The 18,719-nt window shown below is 45.6% G+C and overlaps 1 protein-coding gene and 1 long non-coding RNA gene across 37 annotated transcripts in view; both read left to right on the forward strand.

The window, feature by feature from the left end:
- Positions 1 to 18,008, forward strand: part of Tsbp1 (testis expressed basic protein 1) — a 69,110-nt gene extending 51,102 nt beyond the window's left edge. For 29 of the 36 annotated variants that reach the window (XM_031347118.1, XM_031347127.1, XM_031347128.1 and 26 more), the window contains 13 exons: positions 890 to 901; positions 1,479 to 1,493; positions 2,316 to 2,336; positions 3,696 to 3,722; positions 3,989 to 4,018; positions 4,433 to 4,462; positions 4,644 to 4,676; positions 4,861 to 4,890; positions 5,312 to 5,338; positions 5,876 to 5,896; positions 9,618 to 9,641; positions 10,443 to 10,457; positions 17,011 to 18,008. In XM_031347118.1, coding sequence (XP_031202978.1) covers positions 890 to 901; positions 1,479 to 1,493; positions 2,316 to 2,336; positions 3,696 to 3,722; positions 3,989 to 4,018; positions 4,433 to 4,462; positions 4,644 to 4,676; positions 4,861 to 4,890; positions 5,312 to 5,338; positions 5,876 to 5,896; positions 9,618 to 9,641; positions 10,443 to 10,457; positions 17,011 to 17,729 — 1,004 coding nt within the window. In that variant the 3' untranslated portion in view covers positions 17,730 to 18,008. The remainder of the gene's footprint in view (positions 1 to 889; positions 902 to 1,478; positions 1,494 to 2,315; positions 2,337 to 3,695; positions 3,723 to 3,988; positions 4,019 to 4,432; positions 4,463 to 4,643; positions 4,677 to 4,860; positions 4,891 to 5,311; positions 5,339 to 5,875; positions 5,897 to 9,617; positions 9,642 to 10,442; positions 10,458 to 17,010) is intronic. The other 7 variants (XM_031347126.1, XM_031347155.1, XM_031347152.1 and 4 more) reach the window with 5 other exon arrangements.
- On the forward strand, positions 10,465 to 15,489 carry LOC116074530. The gene is made up of 4 exons (XR_004112206.1): positions 10,465 to 11,880; positions 13,873 to 13,893; positions 14,382 to 14,402; positions 15,476 to 15,489. It is a non-coding gene; the product is annotated as an uncharacterized LOC116074530 (long non-coding RNA).
- Positions 18,009 to 18,719: the final 711 nt, after the last annotated feature.

The raw sequence follows: 18,719 nt of genomic DNA on the forward strand, positions 1-18,719 counted from the left end.
GAGAGAGAGAGAGAGAGAGAGAGAGAGAGAGAAAGAGAGAGAAACTTTCCAGATAAGCCCTAAGACTGAGGCTGGAGGGGGCAGAACAGCACCCACAAAATCATGACCATTGTGGCCTCTACAATGGGTTGTTTCCCATTGTGAACTCTGGTCCTAAGGATCTTTTGGTAGATGAATTAAAGTCATCATTAATTGACTTCTGGCACACAAATTGGCACATACCTGTAGCCCTGACTCAAGGCTGCCTCCATCCATATTCTTGACCATCCCACATGTGCAGCCTTGGAAATTCTCACAGAGAAAGAAAAAAAAATTCCTTAGTAGCCCAAAGTCTACTAACAGCCACCCTTTATCTCCTCTGTGTAAATGCTTTTGAAATATTATACATTTGAAATAATATGATGTCTACATGAAAACTGTATTGCTAGTTTTGTTTCTTCTAGCTATATGAGATGTGGGTAAAAATGAAAGGTTAAGGCAAGCTGATTAAAGCAGAAAGAATTTACAAGCCTATCAAAAGGAGCAGGAAAATCTGCCTTTCAGATGTCTCAGGTGGCCAGGTGTGGGGAAAGAGGGTTTGAGGGGAGTGCAGACTGCCAGAGCACATAGGTCATGGTGTTATGAATCTCAAGCGCGGTTTGAGTGGATTTCCTGAATGGGAAGAGGAGGAGAAAGCCTGGCTGCTGACAACAGAGTCCCTCTCCTGCCCAGACCAGCAAAAGCACAGACAGTGCTCTGGGCTGACAGAGGCTGGGAGCCCTGCATCTCTCTGTAGCTAGAGTGTCATTCCTGTGATTTACTGTGAAGACTTTTAGCTTCAGCCCTACACATGAATGCATGCACACTCGCGTGCATGCTGACATTGCTTTGTTTGTTCTTCTGCTTTCAGAAAGCTACAGCCGTAAGTCTCTTGAATGCTGTTCGTAAGTAAGGACTCTCAGGTTGGGGGTCTTTCCCTCCACCTGGATATACCTCTGCCTGGTGAATGTAACATCCATCTTGTTTACTTTTTCCACCATCTAATTGGTGCCAGTCCCCAGGAAGGAACACTGTAGCCTAGTAGTGGAGAGCTGGAGGAGAGGAAATTCAAGGGTTATAGGTCACCAGTGCCAGCCTGGGCTACATGAGAGCTTGTCACACACACACACACACACACACACACACACACACAATTTAGAGAAAGCCTCCCCAAGTTTATAGAGACTAGTGAGCGAGGGCAGGAAGACAACAAGGGTGGGAGGGAGGCTGTACGCGTGAGTTAAGGCTTACACGAGATGGCAGATGGGAGAGAAAGGTGAAGGCAACATGGGTTAGAGAAGATGCCACCCATGAATAGGAGCAGGTGACCACACTGCAAAGGGAGACCCCACCCCCGGGAGACAAGGCGAGCTCTCATGTGTCCCCCGGTTGGCACCCAGTCCCTCCACTGAGGGAAGGGTCGCCAGACTCCCACAGTAATTTATGCCTTTGTTTTTCAGCCGAGGGATCCAATGGTAAGTCTGGCTGCCTTTTTTCGTGACAGACCCCAAAATGTTCCAGGAATGTTGAAAAGATCTTATCAAATTTCTCCATCCATGTTAGGATCAGTAGCTGAAATCTCCAATTCCTTGAACTGTTATAGCTCCATTAGGTTATTAGCAGGCTGTTAGAGTATTTCTTGACTGACTTGGAAACTGAGGATCGAAAGAAAATGTGTCCCTGTGGTTCTCTAATTTCTGAATTGGGGGCTTATGCAGAAGGGAGAAATGAATGAAGGAAAAGGGATATTCCTGTCTTCCAGCTGGCCCATCTCCACGAGCGATCAGTGGTTTGTTTTCCCCTGCTGTGCCTTCTCAGAGCCCCACAATTCCTTTCAGACCTGGTGTTCTAACAAAGAACCTAAAAATTCCCATTTTCTGAGCCTTCTGCTTTCCCACTGTCTGGAATTCCACAAAGCAGTCACCAGTTCTCTGAAAGTTTTTAAATGCCTATTTTTTTTGTAATGATATCTGTATCACCAGGGAAAGTTCTCAGCAAGGAAGAAAACCAAAATGTGGCTGCTGGCTCGGTCTGCAAGCCGCAAGCCTAGCCACTTAGGAGGCAGGCAGGAGCTAGGAAAGGAGGGGCAGCATGTAAAGCCTGCGGCTCTGCCCCTAGTGTGGGGACGGAGCAGGAAAAAGAACCAGAGAACAAGAAGGCTTGGTGTGGCGGTGACATGTGTAATCCTAGCACTCGGCAGTGGGAACAGGATGTTCTAGGCTGGAAGCGACCCTGTTTCAGAGCCCCTGTCTGTAAAGGAAGTGAGGTACTAACCAGCTTCTCTAATTGCCTTTCAGCCATGATGCCTATGGACATGGGTAAGTCTGTACCCATCCCATTCCCCCAGTCTCCCACACACTAGGCTCCAACAGTCTTTATCCGGCCACTGGAGAGAGACTTGATGATCACAACCTGCCTGGGTTATTAACACTGTACTATAAAGTCTAGACTTGACTGATGCACAGACATGGAAAGGGCGAACACATAAAAACTTTAGATAAGTGGCAACAACAGACTGACTACAGGAAAGAACAGACTGACAGAGATAAAGGAACAAGATGCTTACAAAACCACCGCTGCCCCCAAGTGCTGGGATTAAAGGTGTGCGCCATCACCGCCCCGCGCAAAGTTTTTGACTTTTTAAATAATTTTATGGGGAAAAAAAATCAAAGAATTGACTTACATAAAATAAATAACAAGAAGAAAATTTCCCAGCAACTTAAAATCCAAAATTTAGGTCAGGTTAGAAATGCTATTCCACAAACCTGACTGATGAGCTCAATCCTGAAACCATAAGGAAGAAGTAGAAAGCTAACTCCACAAATCCACCTCTGACCTCCAGTCATGTGTGTCTACACACCACACACACACACACACTCACACACTCACACACACACGCACCACACACAACACACACACCTACATGCACACAACACAGACATGCACACAACACAGACATGCACACACCATACACACTCACACACCACACACACACACACCCTACACCTACATGCACACAACACAGACATGCACACACCGTACACACACACACACACACACACCCTACACCTACATGCACACAACATAGACATGCACACACCATACACACACACACACACCTACATGCACACAACACAGACATGCACACACCATACACACTCACACACCACACACACACACACACACACACCCTACACCTACATGCACACAACACAGACATGCACATGCCATACACACTCACACACCACATACACATACACCCACACACACCACAGACGTACATATACATATATTCACACATACACTCACACCACATACACTATGCCCCCCCATATACACATGCTAAATAAATAAATTTTAAAATATAAATAAAAAAGGGAAAAATAGATAAGGAAAAATAAAAAGCAAATAATTTTCTCTTCTTCTCAAGTGGACCAACTCCTGTTTCCATCAGAAAATCCAGCTCTGGGGCCCCACAACCTCCCTGTCCTGAACAGCCCTGAGGTCGATGGGTTACGCCATACCAGACTTTGATTACCTTCTGTATCGGAAGCCATGATGTCACTGGGCCCCTTGAGGTCTACTAACTCACACACTAGCCAGAGAGTGGTTAAAAAGTTCTAAATAAGATGAAACAGTGCGAGAAGGGAGTGCTGAACCCAATCTCTGTCCCACAGGTCCTCAACCAGCACTGAAGCCTAGCTGTGAGTTCCGCTTGATTTTCTTCTGTCTTCCTTTGTTACTGCTCTATAAGCAGGCCCTGTCCATTTCTATGCTGTGTGCAGACGCACAAATGTGTGATTCCATCCCCACCCCACCCGTTCCCATTGCCTCCACTCCACAGACAAAACAGTGAGAGACAAACAAGATGTGTGATTCCATCCCCACCCCACCCGTTCCCATTGCCTCCACTCCACAGACAAAACAGTGGGAGAAGGAAGTGCTAACTAAGCCAATCTCTGTCCCACAGATTGTCAACAGCTAACAATCAAGCCTAGCAGTGAGTTCTGCTTGATTTTCTCCTGTCTTCCTTCATTATTCTCTGAGCCCACCCTGCTCATTTCTACACTGTGTGCAGACACACAGGATGTGTGATTCCCCCACCCCACCCTACGCCTTCCCATGGCCTGGGTTGTCTAGCTCCACCTCTGCAGACGGAACAGTGGGAAAAGGTAAGTGCTAAGCCAGTCTGACTCACTCACCGGTTGTCAGCAGCTACCATTGAAGCCTGGCTGTGAGTTCTGCTTGATTTTCTACTTTGTTTCGGAGCCAGCCCTGCCCATGTCTACCCTGTGTGCAGACAGAAGTGTGATTCCCCCAGCCCACCCCTTCCCCTTGCCTGGGTCATCTCCCTTCACCTGTGCAGACAAACCAGTGGGAGAGGGAAGTGCTAAGCTCATTCTCTGTCCCATAGGTTATCAATCTCAACCTGCTCAACCTAGCTGTGAGTTCTGCTTGATTTTCTACTTTGTTTCGGAGCCAGCCCTGCCCATGTCTACCCTGTGTGCAGACAGAAGTGTGATTCCCCCAGCCCACCCCCTTCCCCTTGCCTGGGTCATCTCCCTTCACCTGTGCAGACAAAACAGTGGGAGAGGAAAGTGCTAAGCTCATTCTCTGTCCCACAGGTTATCAGTCTCATCAACCTGCTCAACCTACCTGTGAGTTCTGCCTGATTTTCTACTTTGTTTCGGAGCCAGCCCTGCCCATGTCTACCCTGTGTGCAGACAGGAGAAGTGTGATTCCCCCAGCCCACCCCCTTCCCCTTGCCTGGGTCATCTCCCTTCACCTGTGCAGACAAAACAGTGGGAGAGGGAAGTGCTAAGCTCATTCTCTGTCCCATAGGTTATCAATCTCAACCTGCTCAACCTAGCTGTGAGTTCTGCTTGATTTTCTGTGTTCCTTCCTTATTGATCTCTGTGTATGCTCTGCCCACTGCTACCCGGGGTGCACACACAAGATGTGTAATCCCACCTCCACCCACCCTGGCCCTCCTCATCCCCACTCCCTTTGCCTGTGTCACCTAACTGCTCCTGTGCAAAAAACCTCTCCCCACCTGGCCTCAGATATGCACACATCCCCCTCCTATAAGAACTAACATGTTTTTAGTTACATGGTCTTGTTTAAGTCCTATGAAGGAGCCATTATTAATCCCTGTAAAGTGAATAGGAAACTGTGGCCAAATATTTACCCCTGAGTACAGTTGTGGGACTTAATACCAGCCTAGAGTTTTGCCCATGCACTTCCTCCAAGGAAACTTGTGAGCCAACCACTCACAGCTGCCCTTGCTTTCCAGGCCCGCCTGAGCCGACCCTGCCTTTAAGTAAGTATTGTGCCTTGGTTTGGTTCTGAGCTGACTCTCTCCTCTGCTGGTGTGATCTGAGTCTCCTCTTCTTACTACCTTCCTGCCCAGCTTCCATGCACTGCACATATCTGCCAAATGGGATACAAAAAATAATGAGCTAGCGTTTGTCAAAAAAAGTCTAATAGCAGAAGCCAGAAGAAAAAAAATTGTTTTGAGAAAGAATAACAGGTGTTAAGTGTGGAGTGTCCCACAGAGAGTACAAGGGATCACAAAGCCCCAGCCCAGCCATCTTTGGGATGTCTGTGACCCAAAGTTGCTCAAGTGTCTAATGAAGGAGGTGTGAAGGGCAGTCCGCCTCTTCCTCCTCACTACTTTATATCTTGCATATAAATTTCACCTGGGACTAATCTACATGGCGTCGTTCTGAAGGCACCCTTTCTTCTTAGTTGAGTATTCCCCTAACAGACACCAGCAAAACCATTAGATAACTCTGTTGGCTCTACTTAAGGAAAATTAAACAGATTTCTTTTTTTTTTCTCTCTCTCTCTCTCTTAGTAATTACACAGAGGACTTCAAGTAAGTTCTTTACCTTTCTGCTAGGGTCTGGGGTAGTCTTCACGGGGTCTGGGGTGGTCTTCATGGCTTAGCTGGTTCCACTTCTAAATGCTAAAAGTAAGATTCCTGTTTCGCACATCCATTGGTTTGTTTTCAAGCTTCACGGGGACGGCAGGTTCCCAGACATGGACTTTCCGCTCCTTCTGACATATGGGCTTCCCACTCTTTCTTAGCAGCTAGTCATTTTCGGGTCCCTGAGACTCTGCTAAAAGCAGGTCAAAAGTTGATGAGTTGATGAGCCAGAACTCAGAGCCCTCTCAGAAGCTCAGGATTCCTCACACTGAACTTAAAACGCAAAGGTCTTGTCAAAAACTCAAAATGCTCAGCAGGTCCAGTGAGCTAGTGTGGTGAGAAGGAGCCTGAGGTCTGTGCTGGATGGGCGCTGAGGGGAAGGGGCGGTCAGGTTGTCCCAGGATCTGAGGAGGCTGCTCCACGAAACCTACCCACTCATGGAAAAACAAACAAAAACCTGAGTGGCCAGAGCAGCTCGGCTAATCCATGTTTGGGCTAAAATGTCCCAGTTTTTAACCATGATGTGTATCTGGATCTGTCTGGTAGACTGCAAACACATGCACACTCCACTCCCACCCAAGCACACTCAGAGTAGCTTCTAATAGGAGAACTTTAGTGACTGCCGTGTTAGGACAGAGAGCTGCTTTGATGGATTGGGGCTGACACTTCTGAGCTAGGCTGAACTTCTCTGAAATATATCTCTCATGCCCTCAGATCAGCTAAATATTCTCACTGCACAATGTCCACACTGCCCGTACAGGCCCAAGGGCAGAGCTGGAAACTCCAGATATTCCCAATTAGGCACAGACCCTTGTGTCTGTCACTTTTTCTTGTTCTTATGACAGAAAACATCTTCAGGAAGAAGGTTTATTTTGGCTCATGATTTGAGGGGGGGTCCAGCATGTCAGGACTGCAGGTGTGGGGGGGAGGGGGGTCCAGCATGTCAGGACTGCAGGTGTGGGGGGGAGGGGGGTCCAGCATGTCAGGACTGCAGGTGTGGGGGGGAGGGGGGTCCAGCATGTCACGGGAACAGGTGTTGGGGGGAGGGGGTCCAGCATGTCCGGACTGCAGGTGTGAGGAAGGACACCAAAAGGCTAAATTCAAGGTCAAGTGCTTCCTCATGGGTGACAAAAGACTGCAATAAAAAAATATTTTAATAAAACATATACTACAGATAGTTTGAAGAAAGAGAAGATAGATATATAAGAAAGAAAAAGGAAAGAGACAGACAGAGACAGAGAGAGACTTTGGGGTCCAAGAGATAACTCAGTCCATTGAGTGAGAATGCCCAATAATTTATTCTTAAACTGAATATGTACATCTAGAGTGGTGGTTCATGTCTGTGATCCCAGCACTCCCCAGGCAAGTAGATCTCTAAGTTCGAGGCCAGCCTGGTCAACAGAGTTCCAGGACAGCCAGGGCTGTCCTCACACAGAGAAACCCTGTCTTGAAAATCCCAAGTGAGGAGGGAGAGAGGAAAGAAATTGAGGCAGGAAGAGTACAAACCCAAATCTAGTCTGAGCAAGACTTTAACTACCCACCACCCACCTCTAAAAACAAACTAGTCTATGAAGAACCTCTGAATTCCACCTTAGGGTGTAATAAATGTGCATATGTGTAAGAACTTGCATACAAAGGTGTATGGAATTGTTAATACTTTAAAATGCATTGAGCGTGTTTCTGCATGTGTATAACTGAGAACACACGAACCACAGTGTTAAACGATGTTTACAGACACGGACCACAGTAGTAAACGATGTTTGCAGACACGCACTACAGTAGTAAACGATGTTCACAGACACCAACCACAGTAGTAAACGATGTTTACAGACACAAAGCACAGTAGTAAACGATGTTCACAGACACGAACCACAGTAGTAAACGATGTTTACAGACACGCACTACAGTAGTAAACGATGTTCACAGACACCAACCACAGTAGTAAACCATGTTTACAGACACGAGCTACAGTAGTAAACGATGTTCACAGACACGGACCACAGTAGTAAACGATGTTCACAGACACCAACCACAGTAGTAAACGATGTTTACAGACACGGACCACAGTAGTAAACGATGTTTACAGACACGGACCACAGTAGTAAACGATGTTTACAGACACCAACCACAGTAGTAAACGATGTTTACAGACACGGACCACAGTAGTAAACGATGTTTGCAGACACGGACCACAGTAGTAAACGATGTTTACAGACACGCACCACAGTAGTAAACGATGTTTACAGACACGGACCACAGTAGTAAACGATGTTTACAGACACGAGCCACAGTAGTAAACGATGTTTACACACACGCACTACAGGAGTAAACGATGTTCACAGACACGAGCCACAGTAGTAAACGATGTTTACAGACACGAGCCACAGTAGTAAACGATGTTTACAGACACGGACCACAGTAGTAAACGATGTTTACAGACACGAGCCACAGTAGTAAACGATGTTTACAGACACCAACCACAGTAGTAAACCATGTTCACAGACATGGACCACAGTAGTAAACGATGTTCACAGACATGCACTACAGTAGTAAACGATGTTTACAGACACGCACCACAGTAGTAAACGATGTTTACAGACACAAAGTTTTTTTAAAGATGACTCATAAATTAAAACAAGCAAGCTTAGAGGAGCACAGGAGTAGCGAGGCAGTTGTTTTTAGTTACTGGGCACACACATATACCTCAGCTGCCTTAAAAAGCAGGTGGAGATCCACGTTCAAAGGCTGTTACTTGACTCTACCATTTTTCCCAAAGAACATGAGTGTGAAAAACTATAGGTGGCAACCATCAGTCCTTGGCCATTAGTTTGAATGTGCCTTTTGTTGTCATTTTGTTTTGTTTTGTTTTTCTCAAAACAAGAAGAGATAGAATAAAGCAATAGCACGAGGAGGTTGTCCTGGACTAAGGGAGCACTGCGGAAGAAAGCTCACACCTTCCTCCTCACCCACTAGCAATAAGAGCAGCCCTGCTGCTGTCTGCTCTGTCCTTGTCAAGACTTGAAGGCATCCCATTTCCAAACCGACACCCTTTGCAGTCAAAGGTGCAGTTTTCCGATGCTGACAAAGCCCCGTCTCAAAGACCCTTGCAGCCTTGGACTCACAACAGCAGAGGCAACTCACTCACAGCAGCACAGCCACCGAGCCTAAGACAGCATCAAGTCAGATTCATCAAGTAATATGGCTGCTTAGCTCTCCACAAACAAAGCAGGGCAGCTTTGTCTATGAGCAAAAGCCCATGAGCAGTCTCAGGAGAATCTTCGGGATCTGTACTGTTACATTCGCGCTAAGAAAGCGTCCAGATGACCTGTAGTCCATCCCCAGGACACATATGATAGCAAGAGAGAACCAGCTCCCACAAGTTGTCCTCTGATGCCCACAAGTGAGCATCAAATGACAGTGGAGGATCAAGGTAGCTCAACTCATAGAGTCTGGGCCATTTCCTAACTTATTCAGAGAACAGATGGGACAGGAAGTGTAAGCCCCGTCCCTAGCCTTGGGTTCTTCTCTCCATCCTGTTGAACCTCCCCCTCTTAGTCAGTTTGCAAGACTCATCCAGACAAAGCACTTATAAACAAATATTTCTGTTTTATATATGTATATAAAAAACAAACAAAAAGCCCACTATACTAATTTGTCTTTTTCATTAAAGCAAAACGTGGACCACCTATAATCCGTAAGTCTGCATTTTGTTTTCCTTAATTGTATTGTCATTAACTTCCTGCAGTTGAGTCCGTATCCATAGTGTGATTGTCCCCAGACCCAACATTTGTGTGATTGACTAGCTTTGCGGCACCCCCTCGCTCTCCAGCTCCTGGCTTCCTTACTCCTGCTCCCAGCAGCTTGCTCTCAGCCATCTGTAGCCACACAGAGGCGATAAGGACACTGCTTGGTGCCTGGTGCTACCTGTAGAGTACTTAGCCTGTGCCGATCAGTGAACTTGGTACTTAGCATATGCCGATGGATTGCATCTGAGAAGTTCTTACTGCTAACATACATGGGAGGAAATCATTAGCTAACTTATTCTACCATAGTCATTCGTACTAGGTCTCCTTAGCTGGCTCTTCATCCAGATGCTGGGAAATAGTGGCCACCCCCCATAAAATATTTATGCATATGAAGAGGGAAAGATACATTTTCTAAAATGAACTTAAAAGCAACTGAGTTGCAGTAGAATGCCCCCATTTGAACACAGTCTTTGCAAAGTGGCAAATAGAAAGAAGGATAAGAAAGAATAGAGATGAGAAAACTCTAACAGTGAATTTTCAAACCTCCGGGGAGAAAATCAGGAAAGAAAATAGCCTCTCCCAGTGGCACGCCTCTCTTCAAAAAGGTGCCTCAGTTAAGAGACCCGAGGCTGCAGTGGCACCACGCAGCGGCCCTTTTGCTAGTGTGTTGCAGAGTTTAAGAAGTACTGTGTGTTGGTTCCTCATCCAGAAACTGTGTTCTCACCTCTTTACCTCTTTCTTTTCCACAGTGAAAAAGCAATCAGGTAAATGCTGTACCTGATCGCCTCTTCAGCTGTCTTTCCCAACGTGCCAGACTTTGAGTCTCTTTAGTTTTATATTGAGCAGCTCCCTCTAAAGTCACTGGTAAAACTTTCTAGAAAGAGCAGACCCTACAGACGACAAGTCAGACAGTGAGCTCCCTGACTGAAGGTGGCTTGAAGTCAGGTATTCTCCTTTTGAACATTTTAAATCAGGGTATTGTGCTCATGACTTCCAACGGCAGGAGAGTGGTTCTGTTGACCGGCAAAGCAGGAAGAGGCCTGAGAGATGAAGTAACAAAACAGGAGTTGTGGCTGGGGCAAAAGTCAGAGAAAAGGAATTTGCCCAGCTGCTTCAGTATTTCATTTTCCAGAGAAACTAGTCACCAAAGTGGATAATAGAGGAGAATGTCTCTTCATTCTTTCAAAATGTCCATGTCACTGTAAGAAAACAATACACTGCAGCTGCCTGGGTCGGGGGGAAGCGGGGAGTGGGGGAGGGCTCCTCTCCGCTCAGAATGCCGGTCTGGAGAGAAGTTTTCCTTAGAAGTCATTTCTGTTGCTCATGTCAGCCCACACTAACTGTCTGTATTTAGATTTTTAGCCCATGTAGCAGAACCTATCTGTAAGTGGTCTTTCTTTTCATCAGTCTGCTAGAATTAAGGATCTCAAAAGTGGAGAGAATACTGTTCCTAACCAATCTATTTGGAGGGATGCTTCTGTTTATGAATACCCCATCCTCATCCTTTTACTGAAAAGTCTGTTACTAATTACTCAGTAGAAAGGTAAACACTTGACAGGAAGATTGAGGGGGGGGAAATCTCTCAAACAACTTTTTTCCTAACAGTTTTTCTCCCTCTTTTGTAAATTACTTATCATTTGTGTGCCCTGATGTTTTGCCTGCATGTATGTCTATGTGAGGGTTCAGGTCCCCTAAAGGTGGAGGCACTAATGATTGTGAACTTCTATGTGGGTACTGGCAATGGGCCCTCTGGAAGAGCAGCCAAGTGCTCTCAGCCATGGAGCCATCTCCCCAGCCCAACAAGAGCTTTTCATAAGACATGAAACTTTCTGTGCTCAGGAAGAAAAGCAGTGAAGGCACACAGATAGCCAGGAGGAATGCAGGGCACACAGATAGCCAGGAGTGCAGGGCACACAGACTGGAGGAGGGAAAGGGGGGTGGATAAGATGGCAAAGGGGAACTGAACACATGGCAGCCCATCACATCAGACCAGTCCCTTCCTTTAGAAAAGGCTCATACCTCCTACCATAGAGAGCTTCCCCAGGGGAAGTCTGGTGTTGGCAGAACCTTGGTGATTAGCTCTTGAGGAAAAAAAAAAGAATAAGCCTGTAGCCTTGTTTCAAATATTTTGCTAATATGGTTTTTTTTTTGTTTCCTGTCGTCCTGCCCGTCGCCCCAAGCCTTTTGGTAAGTTGAATACAACTCCTCTACTTCTGCAACCCCTCTCCTTCTCTGTTGTCTAGAATCCCTTAGGCACTGAAGAATTGACTATGTAATGTGCACAGTGTCTAGCCAGCAGTGAGGGAATGGAGAGAGCACTACAGATGACCATGTATGCCCCAAAGCATGCATCAAGGCCCTGCATGGTAGTGCTTGCTTTAAGGACAGTTAGTGCTGAGACTGTTGACAGAGAGAGATCCTGCTTCCTGATGTCACCAGCCCTTTAGAAAAACAAATGTGCCATGTGTCATGTGCCATGAGGTACATTAGAGTTCAGGGTCCTCATAATTCCATTTATAGATACAAGCTGGACGGAGTGTGAGGTGCATGTCTCCAGTGCCTCCTTTAGCATAATTCCCGCTGGAGAATGCACAAGGAAATTTTTGACTGCTAAATGTTAAATCTGTTTTTCCCCCACTACTTCCTAAGAAACCCGTGGGTTTTGCCTCTTTCCCTCCACATCTGTCTCTCCAACACAATCTTAGCTTTTCAGAGTCAGGTCAAGGTGACAACCCCCACCCATAAGCTGGGAAGTCGGTGTCAGTCTCTTCCCAGCCACACCTGCTTTCACACACAGGATTGCTGGTAGCAGAAGTGGTAAGCTAGTCCTTTGGTGCACTGCCAGATGTGCTCTGGGTAGACAGAAAGTCCGGCAAGCACCATGTGGTTGTGAGAAAACTGGGTTTTTAATGAAATAATAAAGCCCTTGCCTGTTAACACTAAGACAGATTTTGTTTAGGGTACTAGGGGGAGCAATGAGCCCCGCCTAGGTGTCATTCTCCAGTGGATTCACCCACCCCTCGGCTGCTTTCTGTAGCCTCCCTCACCCCACAAACACAGCACCTTTATCAAGTAATTAATTGTATTTCAGCTCCTCCCCTAAATGCCCTGTGAACAAAGAGGAACTGTAGACATTGCTCATGACCTCTAACTCCTGTATGAAATGGCTCACTACTGTAGACATTGCTCATGACCTCTAACTCCTGTATGAAATGGCTCACTACTGTAGACATTGCTCGTGACCTCTAACTCCTGTATGAAATGGCTCACTACTGTGTACTCTTGGCTGTGGATCAATTCCTACTGCTGTGTGGTTCTAGTAGCCCAAAGTTTTTATGAAATTGTGGAGGTTATAGATTTTTCCTCAATCATGACATGAAATTACTGGGGGGGAGGGGTCTTAAAGACAATTCAGACAGTTTTGAAGTAAAGCAAACAAGCAATGGGAACCTTGCAGAACATGATGAAAGAGAATAAAGAACCAGGTTGACTAAAGGAGCTTGTCACTGAGACTGGCAAACCAAGTTCAATTCCCAAAACTTACATGACGCAAAATTTTTAGAAGGCCCAGGCACACATGCACATATACACATACATGTATACATACATACATACAATACATACACACATACATACACATGTAACTAGTAATCTTTAAAAATTAATAAAAATGGTTTTCTTTCTGCTATTATCTTTTAGTATCTAGAGTATTTCTTCTACCACAAGTTCATCCCAAGCCAACTTTAGAACTCTCATTAAACCCCAAAGATTGTCAAAAATAGAAACTGTAGCCAACACTTAGAGACATGATTACATGGCAATGTAAAATTAGGGAAATTAAAAGAAGATGCCATGAAGAAGGGGCTGTGGTAGGAACCTGTCAGGCTTCTCAGAGGAAGGATGCTCTGACTTGATTAAGAATCTTTTTTTCTTCTTTTTTAATTTCATTTTGTGAAGAAAATAATGGCCACTACTCCTGTAACTGATCCCACAGGCCATAAAGATGTTCTGGTACCTGAGCTGTTAACAGAGTTCAAACCAGCTAACGGGAGGGGTAGCACACGCTTGCGGATAGAGTCACTAAATCCCCTCTCTGGCCTTACAATGGGGGTGCAGTTTAATGGGACCCCAGTACATAATTTATTTTAAAACTAATTTGTTTCCTTTTTTTCTTTTAAGGGTTTGCACGGAAAGGCTAGGGTAAGTCCAGGTCTTCTCTCTCAGGCTTCCTCTGGTATGGGTGGTACCCTTGGCCTCCACTTACATTGGCACTTTAGACATCCAACCACTGAACTCAGTGGCAAATAATTTTCCATCCCTTTCCCTCCACATTTGATAGAGTAAGTTTAAATCTTTTTATCTGTCTTCTTCCCCTGACCATGTCTCTCCCATCCTTCAGTAATATTCTGAGACAGGGGCTTGAAATTAAGCCAAGGTCTTCAAATCTGGCCTAAAGATCTCCCCTTTGAAACCATAACTGAAAAATGATTAAGGCGAAGATAGGGCGCGTGGCCTTGTATGCCAAGAACCAAGTTGTAAATGCACAGGAAAGCAAAGTGTCCAACATTTAACCCAGTGGGCTCAGACAGCAGTGAGGATATTCTCTCCAATGCAGAGAGGCCTGGGGTTTGGGGAGGAGGGAAAGCCGACAGCCACTGATGACTCTCCTCTGCCTTTATCTCTTTCAGTTGACAGTTCCTGGGAACTCAGTAAGTTCGCATGACTCCCTTGCCTCCCCTTCTTCGGTGATTAACACCCTGGAGTTTCTGTTCCCAGACCCTCTTGAATTGCATTTCTTCTATCTGAGTCATTTTGCCTTCACTCTTGTTTCAGTTTTAGGTCCTTCTAGTCTATTTTCCTTTTGGAGTAAAACACAGTATCTTGTGACACAGTTACTGCGGAAAAGCACTGGTGGTCAACCCACCAGCATACAGGCCAGCGATTCTTAGCCCGTGGGTTGAGACCGCTTTGTCAAACCTCTTTCTCCAAGAAATATTTACATTACAACTCCTAATAGTCACAGAGTAGAATTATAAAAATACTCTTATGGCTAAGGGCGGGGTCACCACACGAGGAACTGTATTAAAGGGTCACAGCATTAGAAAGGCTGTGACCCCACTGATAGTGTCTGTCATAACTTGGGGTCTGCTGTCTCTGTGCTCTGCCCTGGCAAACTAACTGTTTTCACTTCAAATGAAAAATCCTGCCAGGGCCAGAAAGTGGGAGAGGGTGGGGTGGCAGGCATGGGGAAGGGGGAGGCAACAGGGGTTTGTTTTTGTTGTTTTTGTTTGTTTCTTTGTTTTTTGGAGGGGAAACTGGGAATGGAGAAATTTACATGTAAATAAAGAAAATATCAAAAAAAAAAAAAAAAAAAAAAAAAAAAAAAAAAAAAGAAAGAAAGAAAGAAAAATCCTGTCAGGTTTTGTTAAGCCTGGGCAGAACTGACATCGATAGTCTGAGGATGTGACTCTTACTGAGTGAGACAAAGTTCTCTTCTCTGTGGGCACAACGGTGGCTGGCCTTACTCTCTTTAGTGAGGGATGGAAAGAATGCAGTGTTCAAGAACACTTGCTGCTCTTCCCGAAGGCTTGAGTTCAGTTCCCAGCACCCATGGGAGCTGCAGCTTCAGCAGGCCTCCTAGGGTGCTCGTATGCATGGCACACTCTTTCACAGACATAAATAAATGAAAATAAAGATAATTTTCTAAAGAACAGCTATTGGAAGATGGGTTCTCTTGGATAATCCCCACTGACGTCTCTTTTGTGTTTTGTTTTGTTTTTAGCACTGCCTCATATGGTAAGTTCCTTAACTATTCTCAGATAGATTACAGGGTTCTCATACTTTCTGCACTGGATAGGTCTACTCACAAAATTGAGACATATAATGCTAAAGGTCACATCAAATGTTCCTCTTTTTCAAAACCTAAGGCTTCCAGTGTCTGCTTTGGGGATATTGCTGCAGGGGAGTTGAAGGCCTACAAACGAGCACTAACAGCTGACCCTCCCCTCAGACCACTCTCCGTGCTCCAGTGTCATCTCCCTACCCACCTCCAGCAGAAAATGAGGCAAACACATTCAGAACCCTAGTAGTTTACAGAACTACTCTTTTTTTTTTTTTTTTTTTTTTTTTGTAGATTGAAGGCCCTCTGGTCATAATGAAGTCTCACCTCCTTTCTGCTGCCTTCTTAAATGACATTGACAGGCAGGAGATACTGAGTACACTGAACCTTCCTTCCCCAGCTGATGGCTTAGACAAAAAACACAAAATTTGCAGGTTTTGTGAGATCACACAGAAGTTGCTGCACCGGAGGGCTGGCTTACCCACACATTATTGAATGGACCTGAAATTTTGACAAAATGTACTAACATGTATATCAAGAAGTAGTCTAAAATGACAAAGCTGAACTTTGAAATCTGACTAACAGGGTTCATTCCCAGCCCCACCCTTAGCATTACCTGGATCCACTCATTTCATCTCTCCATGCCTTGGCTTCTCCATCTGTAGAACTGAGATAACAATGGCGTCCAGCTTACCTGGCTGCTGTAAAGACCAGGCTACTCAGTAGAACATTCAAAAACTAGGTGCTGGGCTGGGCTGGAGGGATGATGGGTCTAAGGGGACCTGGCTCCCTGCACCCTCATGGTGGCTCACAGCTGTCCATAACACCAGGTCTAGGGGATCTGTCACCTAGACCTAGGGGATCCCCAATCCTCCAAGAGCACTCCACAGACAAGGTACACTTTCAGCAAAACACACAAAACAAGTCTAAGAATGCATAGAAAGTCCGTACTGAGACCCGGTGAACAGTTACGGGTTCTCAGCTAGAACCATCATGACTTCTGCATGATGGAGTATGCTTCTTGTCAATGGGGGCAGCACGTTTGAGTTTCCTTCTGTTTTAAGAGATAATTGTTTCTTCCCACAGTAATTCTGTTCTGACTTCTCCCCAAGCTACAGACCCCTCATCCTCCTAGCCACTAGTCATTACCCTAACCTGCTGAGCAAGTGGCGGGTTCTTCCCCAATGCACTTTACCTTTCATTGGTCTTCCAGTTCACTGAAAAGAGTGCAGAATTGTGTCAATACTATCTACATCTTACTATTAGCTATCAATATCTGTTGTCTAATACTTTAGGTCACATTAATATCTACACTGTGTGATTTCTACCACTGTATATTTTAGGGCAAGATCTCTAGTTGTCCTTAGTTTGTTAGTTCTACGACATAGAAGGAAGTCAGCCTTGTGGGGTGGGGAGGGGGAGGAAATGCTGGACACCTGAATCACACGCTTTTGCTATATACTCAGTTCTGTTCCCAGATTGCAAAGGCCACATGGTAAGACACGGAGGGAGTGTAACCTTCCAGGGTGTCGGCGACACACCATCCAAGTGCGGCAAGCAGTGGAGAAGATGCCAGTGCGACTTCTGCTCTCCGAAGCCCCAACAAGAAGAAACCATGTGGTGTGAAGAGCCAGCTCCAGCTCAAGGTCAAGGCCAAGGTCAAGGTCAAGGTCAAGGCCAAGGTCAAGGTCAAGGTCAAGGTCAAGGTCAGGGTCGAGGTCAAGGTCAGGGTCAGGGTCAAGGTCAAGGTCAGGGTCAAGGTCAAGGTCAAGGTCAAGGTCAAGGTCAAGCTCCCTCTTCCTCTTCCCAACAACAACCTCCATCAAGACAAGACTCTCAAGTAAGCTCTGACCAAAGAAATGAAGGTTGTGTTGCTGCCCAGACCATATGTTATGAAGAGCCATTCCTTTTCAGAAGACTGGAGTCCCTGATAAGGAAGAACCAAAGCGGGATAGTAATAAAGCAGAATGAAGGCGGCTTTCTGATACAGAAGGCTGAGGAGCGCAGGAAGAGAAGCAGGACATCCAAAACATCCAAGAAGTCATCAGAACACCCAGCAACCGATTCTGACTCAAGTGCAAAACCAACCGGAGAGGGTCCTCCCGAAGAGCAACCACCCGAAGAAAAACGTGAGGGAGAGGAGAAGAAACGCAAGAAAGAAAAGAAGAAAAAGAAGAAAAAAGACAAAGACGGCTGAGAAGGGAGGAGGAGGATAGGGCAAAACATGGCCTCCAACGTGATCTCCCTGTCAGATACCAGCGGCGTCTGCCCTCACCCCGGTGTGTCATGGTTATAAAATCCAATCCCTCTAGACATCTTCCTTTTCTGCTGTTCAGAAGGTCGCCTTTATTACACCTCCCTGCCATAATCTTCATCTTCCAATTTTTGCTTTATTAGTCAAAATATATGCTCCAGTTAAGAAAGACGGTGTTTTCTGAAATAAAACGTCTATATTAAATATCTGATAAGTTCCTTTGAACAGTGTTCTGTGTCTAGCTGAACCACTTGACTTTGTGGCCTTGGTGGTTGCAAATGCTGTATATATGTATATGGATAGATAGATAGATAGATAGATGTGTGTGTATACATATATATCATGAGCATAGTCACTTTTAAGAGTCAATTTTAAAATGTGTCCAAAAGTAGTTTACATTGACAGTCTTATAAGAGTTTAGACATAAAGGGGTCAGAAATCTTGAGAAAGAGAAAATGTCTGTTTGTCCTTCATAGGGACAGAGAAAATGACACCTTATAATCTGCCATCATTGCATTACACATAGATACATGACAGCAGAAGAAAACAAGGGGGTACCAGGCATGAGCCATGTGTCGCATGCTAGTGTGCAGCTGAGACTCAACACTGGGCCACCTGAGATCAGGTTCTAAAAAAACAATAGAGGGAAAAGGAGTTTCTAAAGACCTGGGCGCTCACTCTCTGGACAACTGAACAGATATGACCACCATCCTGTGACCTCCATGACATGTGACTTCATGTGAGCCATGACAGGGCGCTCTCTGGACAACTGAACAGCTTAAGGGCATCTGAGGTAGGGAGGGGGAGAGGAGAGGGAGACAGGGGAGAAGAGAGGAGGGGAGAAGAAAAGAGAAAGGAGAGAAAAGAGGAGGGAGAGAGAAAAGGGAGAGAGGAGGGAGGGGAGGGAGAAAAGGGAGAGAGGAGGGAGGGGAG

The sequence above is a fragment of the Mastomys coucha genome, unplaced genomic scaffold (genome assembly GCF_008632895.1).
Source record: "Mastomys coucha isolate ucsf_1 unplaced genomic scaffold, UCSF_Mcou_1 pScaffold3, whole genome shotgun sequence".
NCBI classification, from domain to species: Eukaryota; Metazoa; Chordata; class Mammalia; order Rodentia; family Muridae; genus Mastomys; species Mastomys coucha.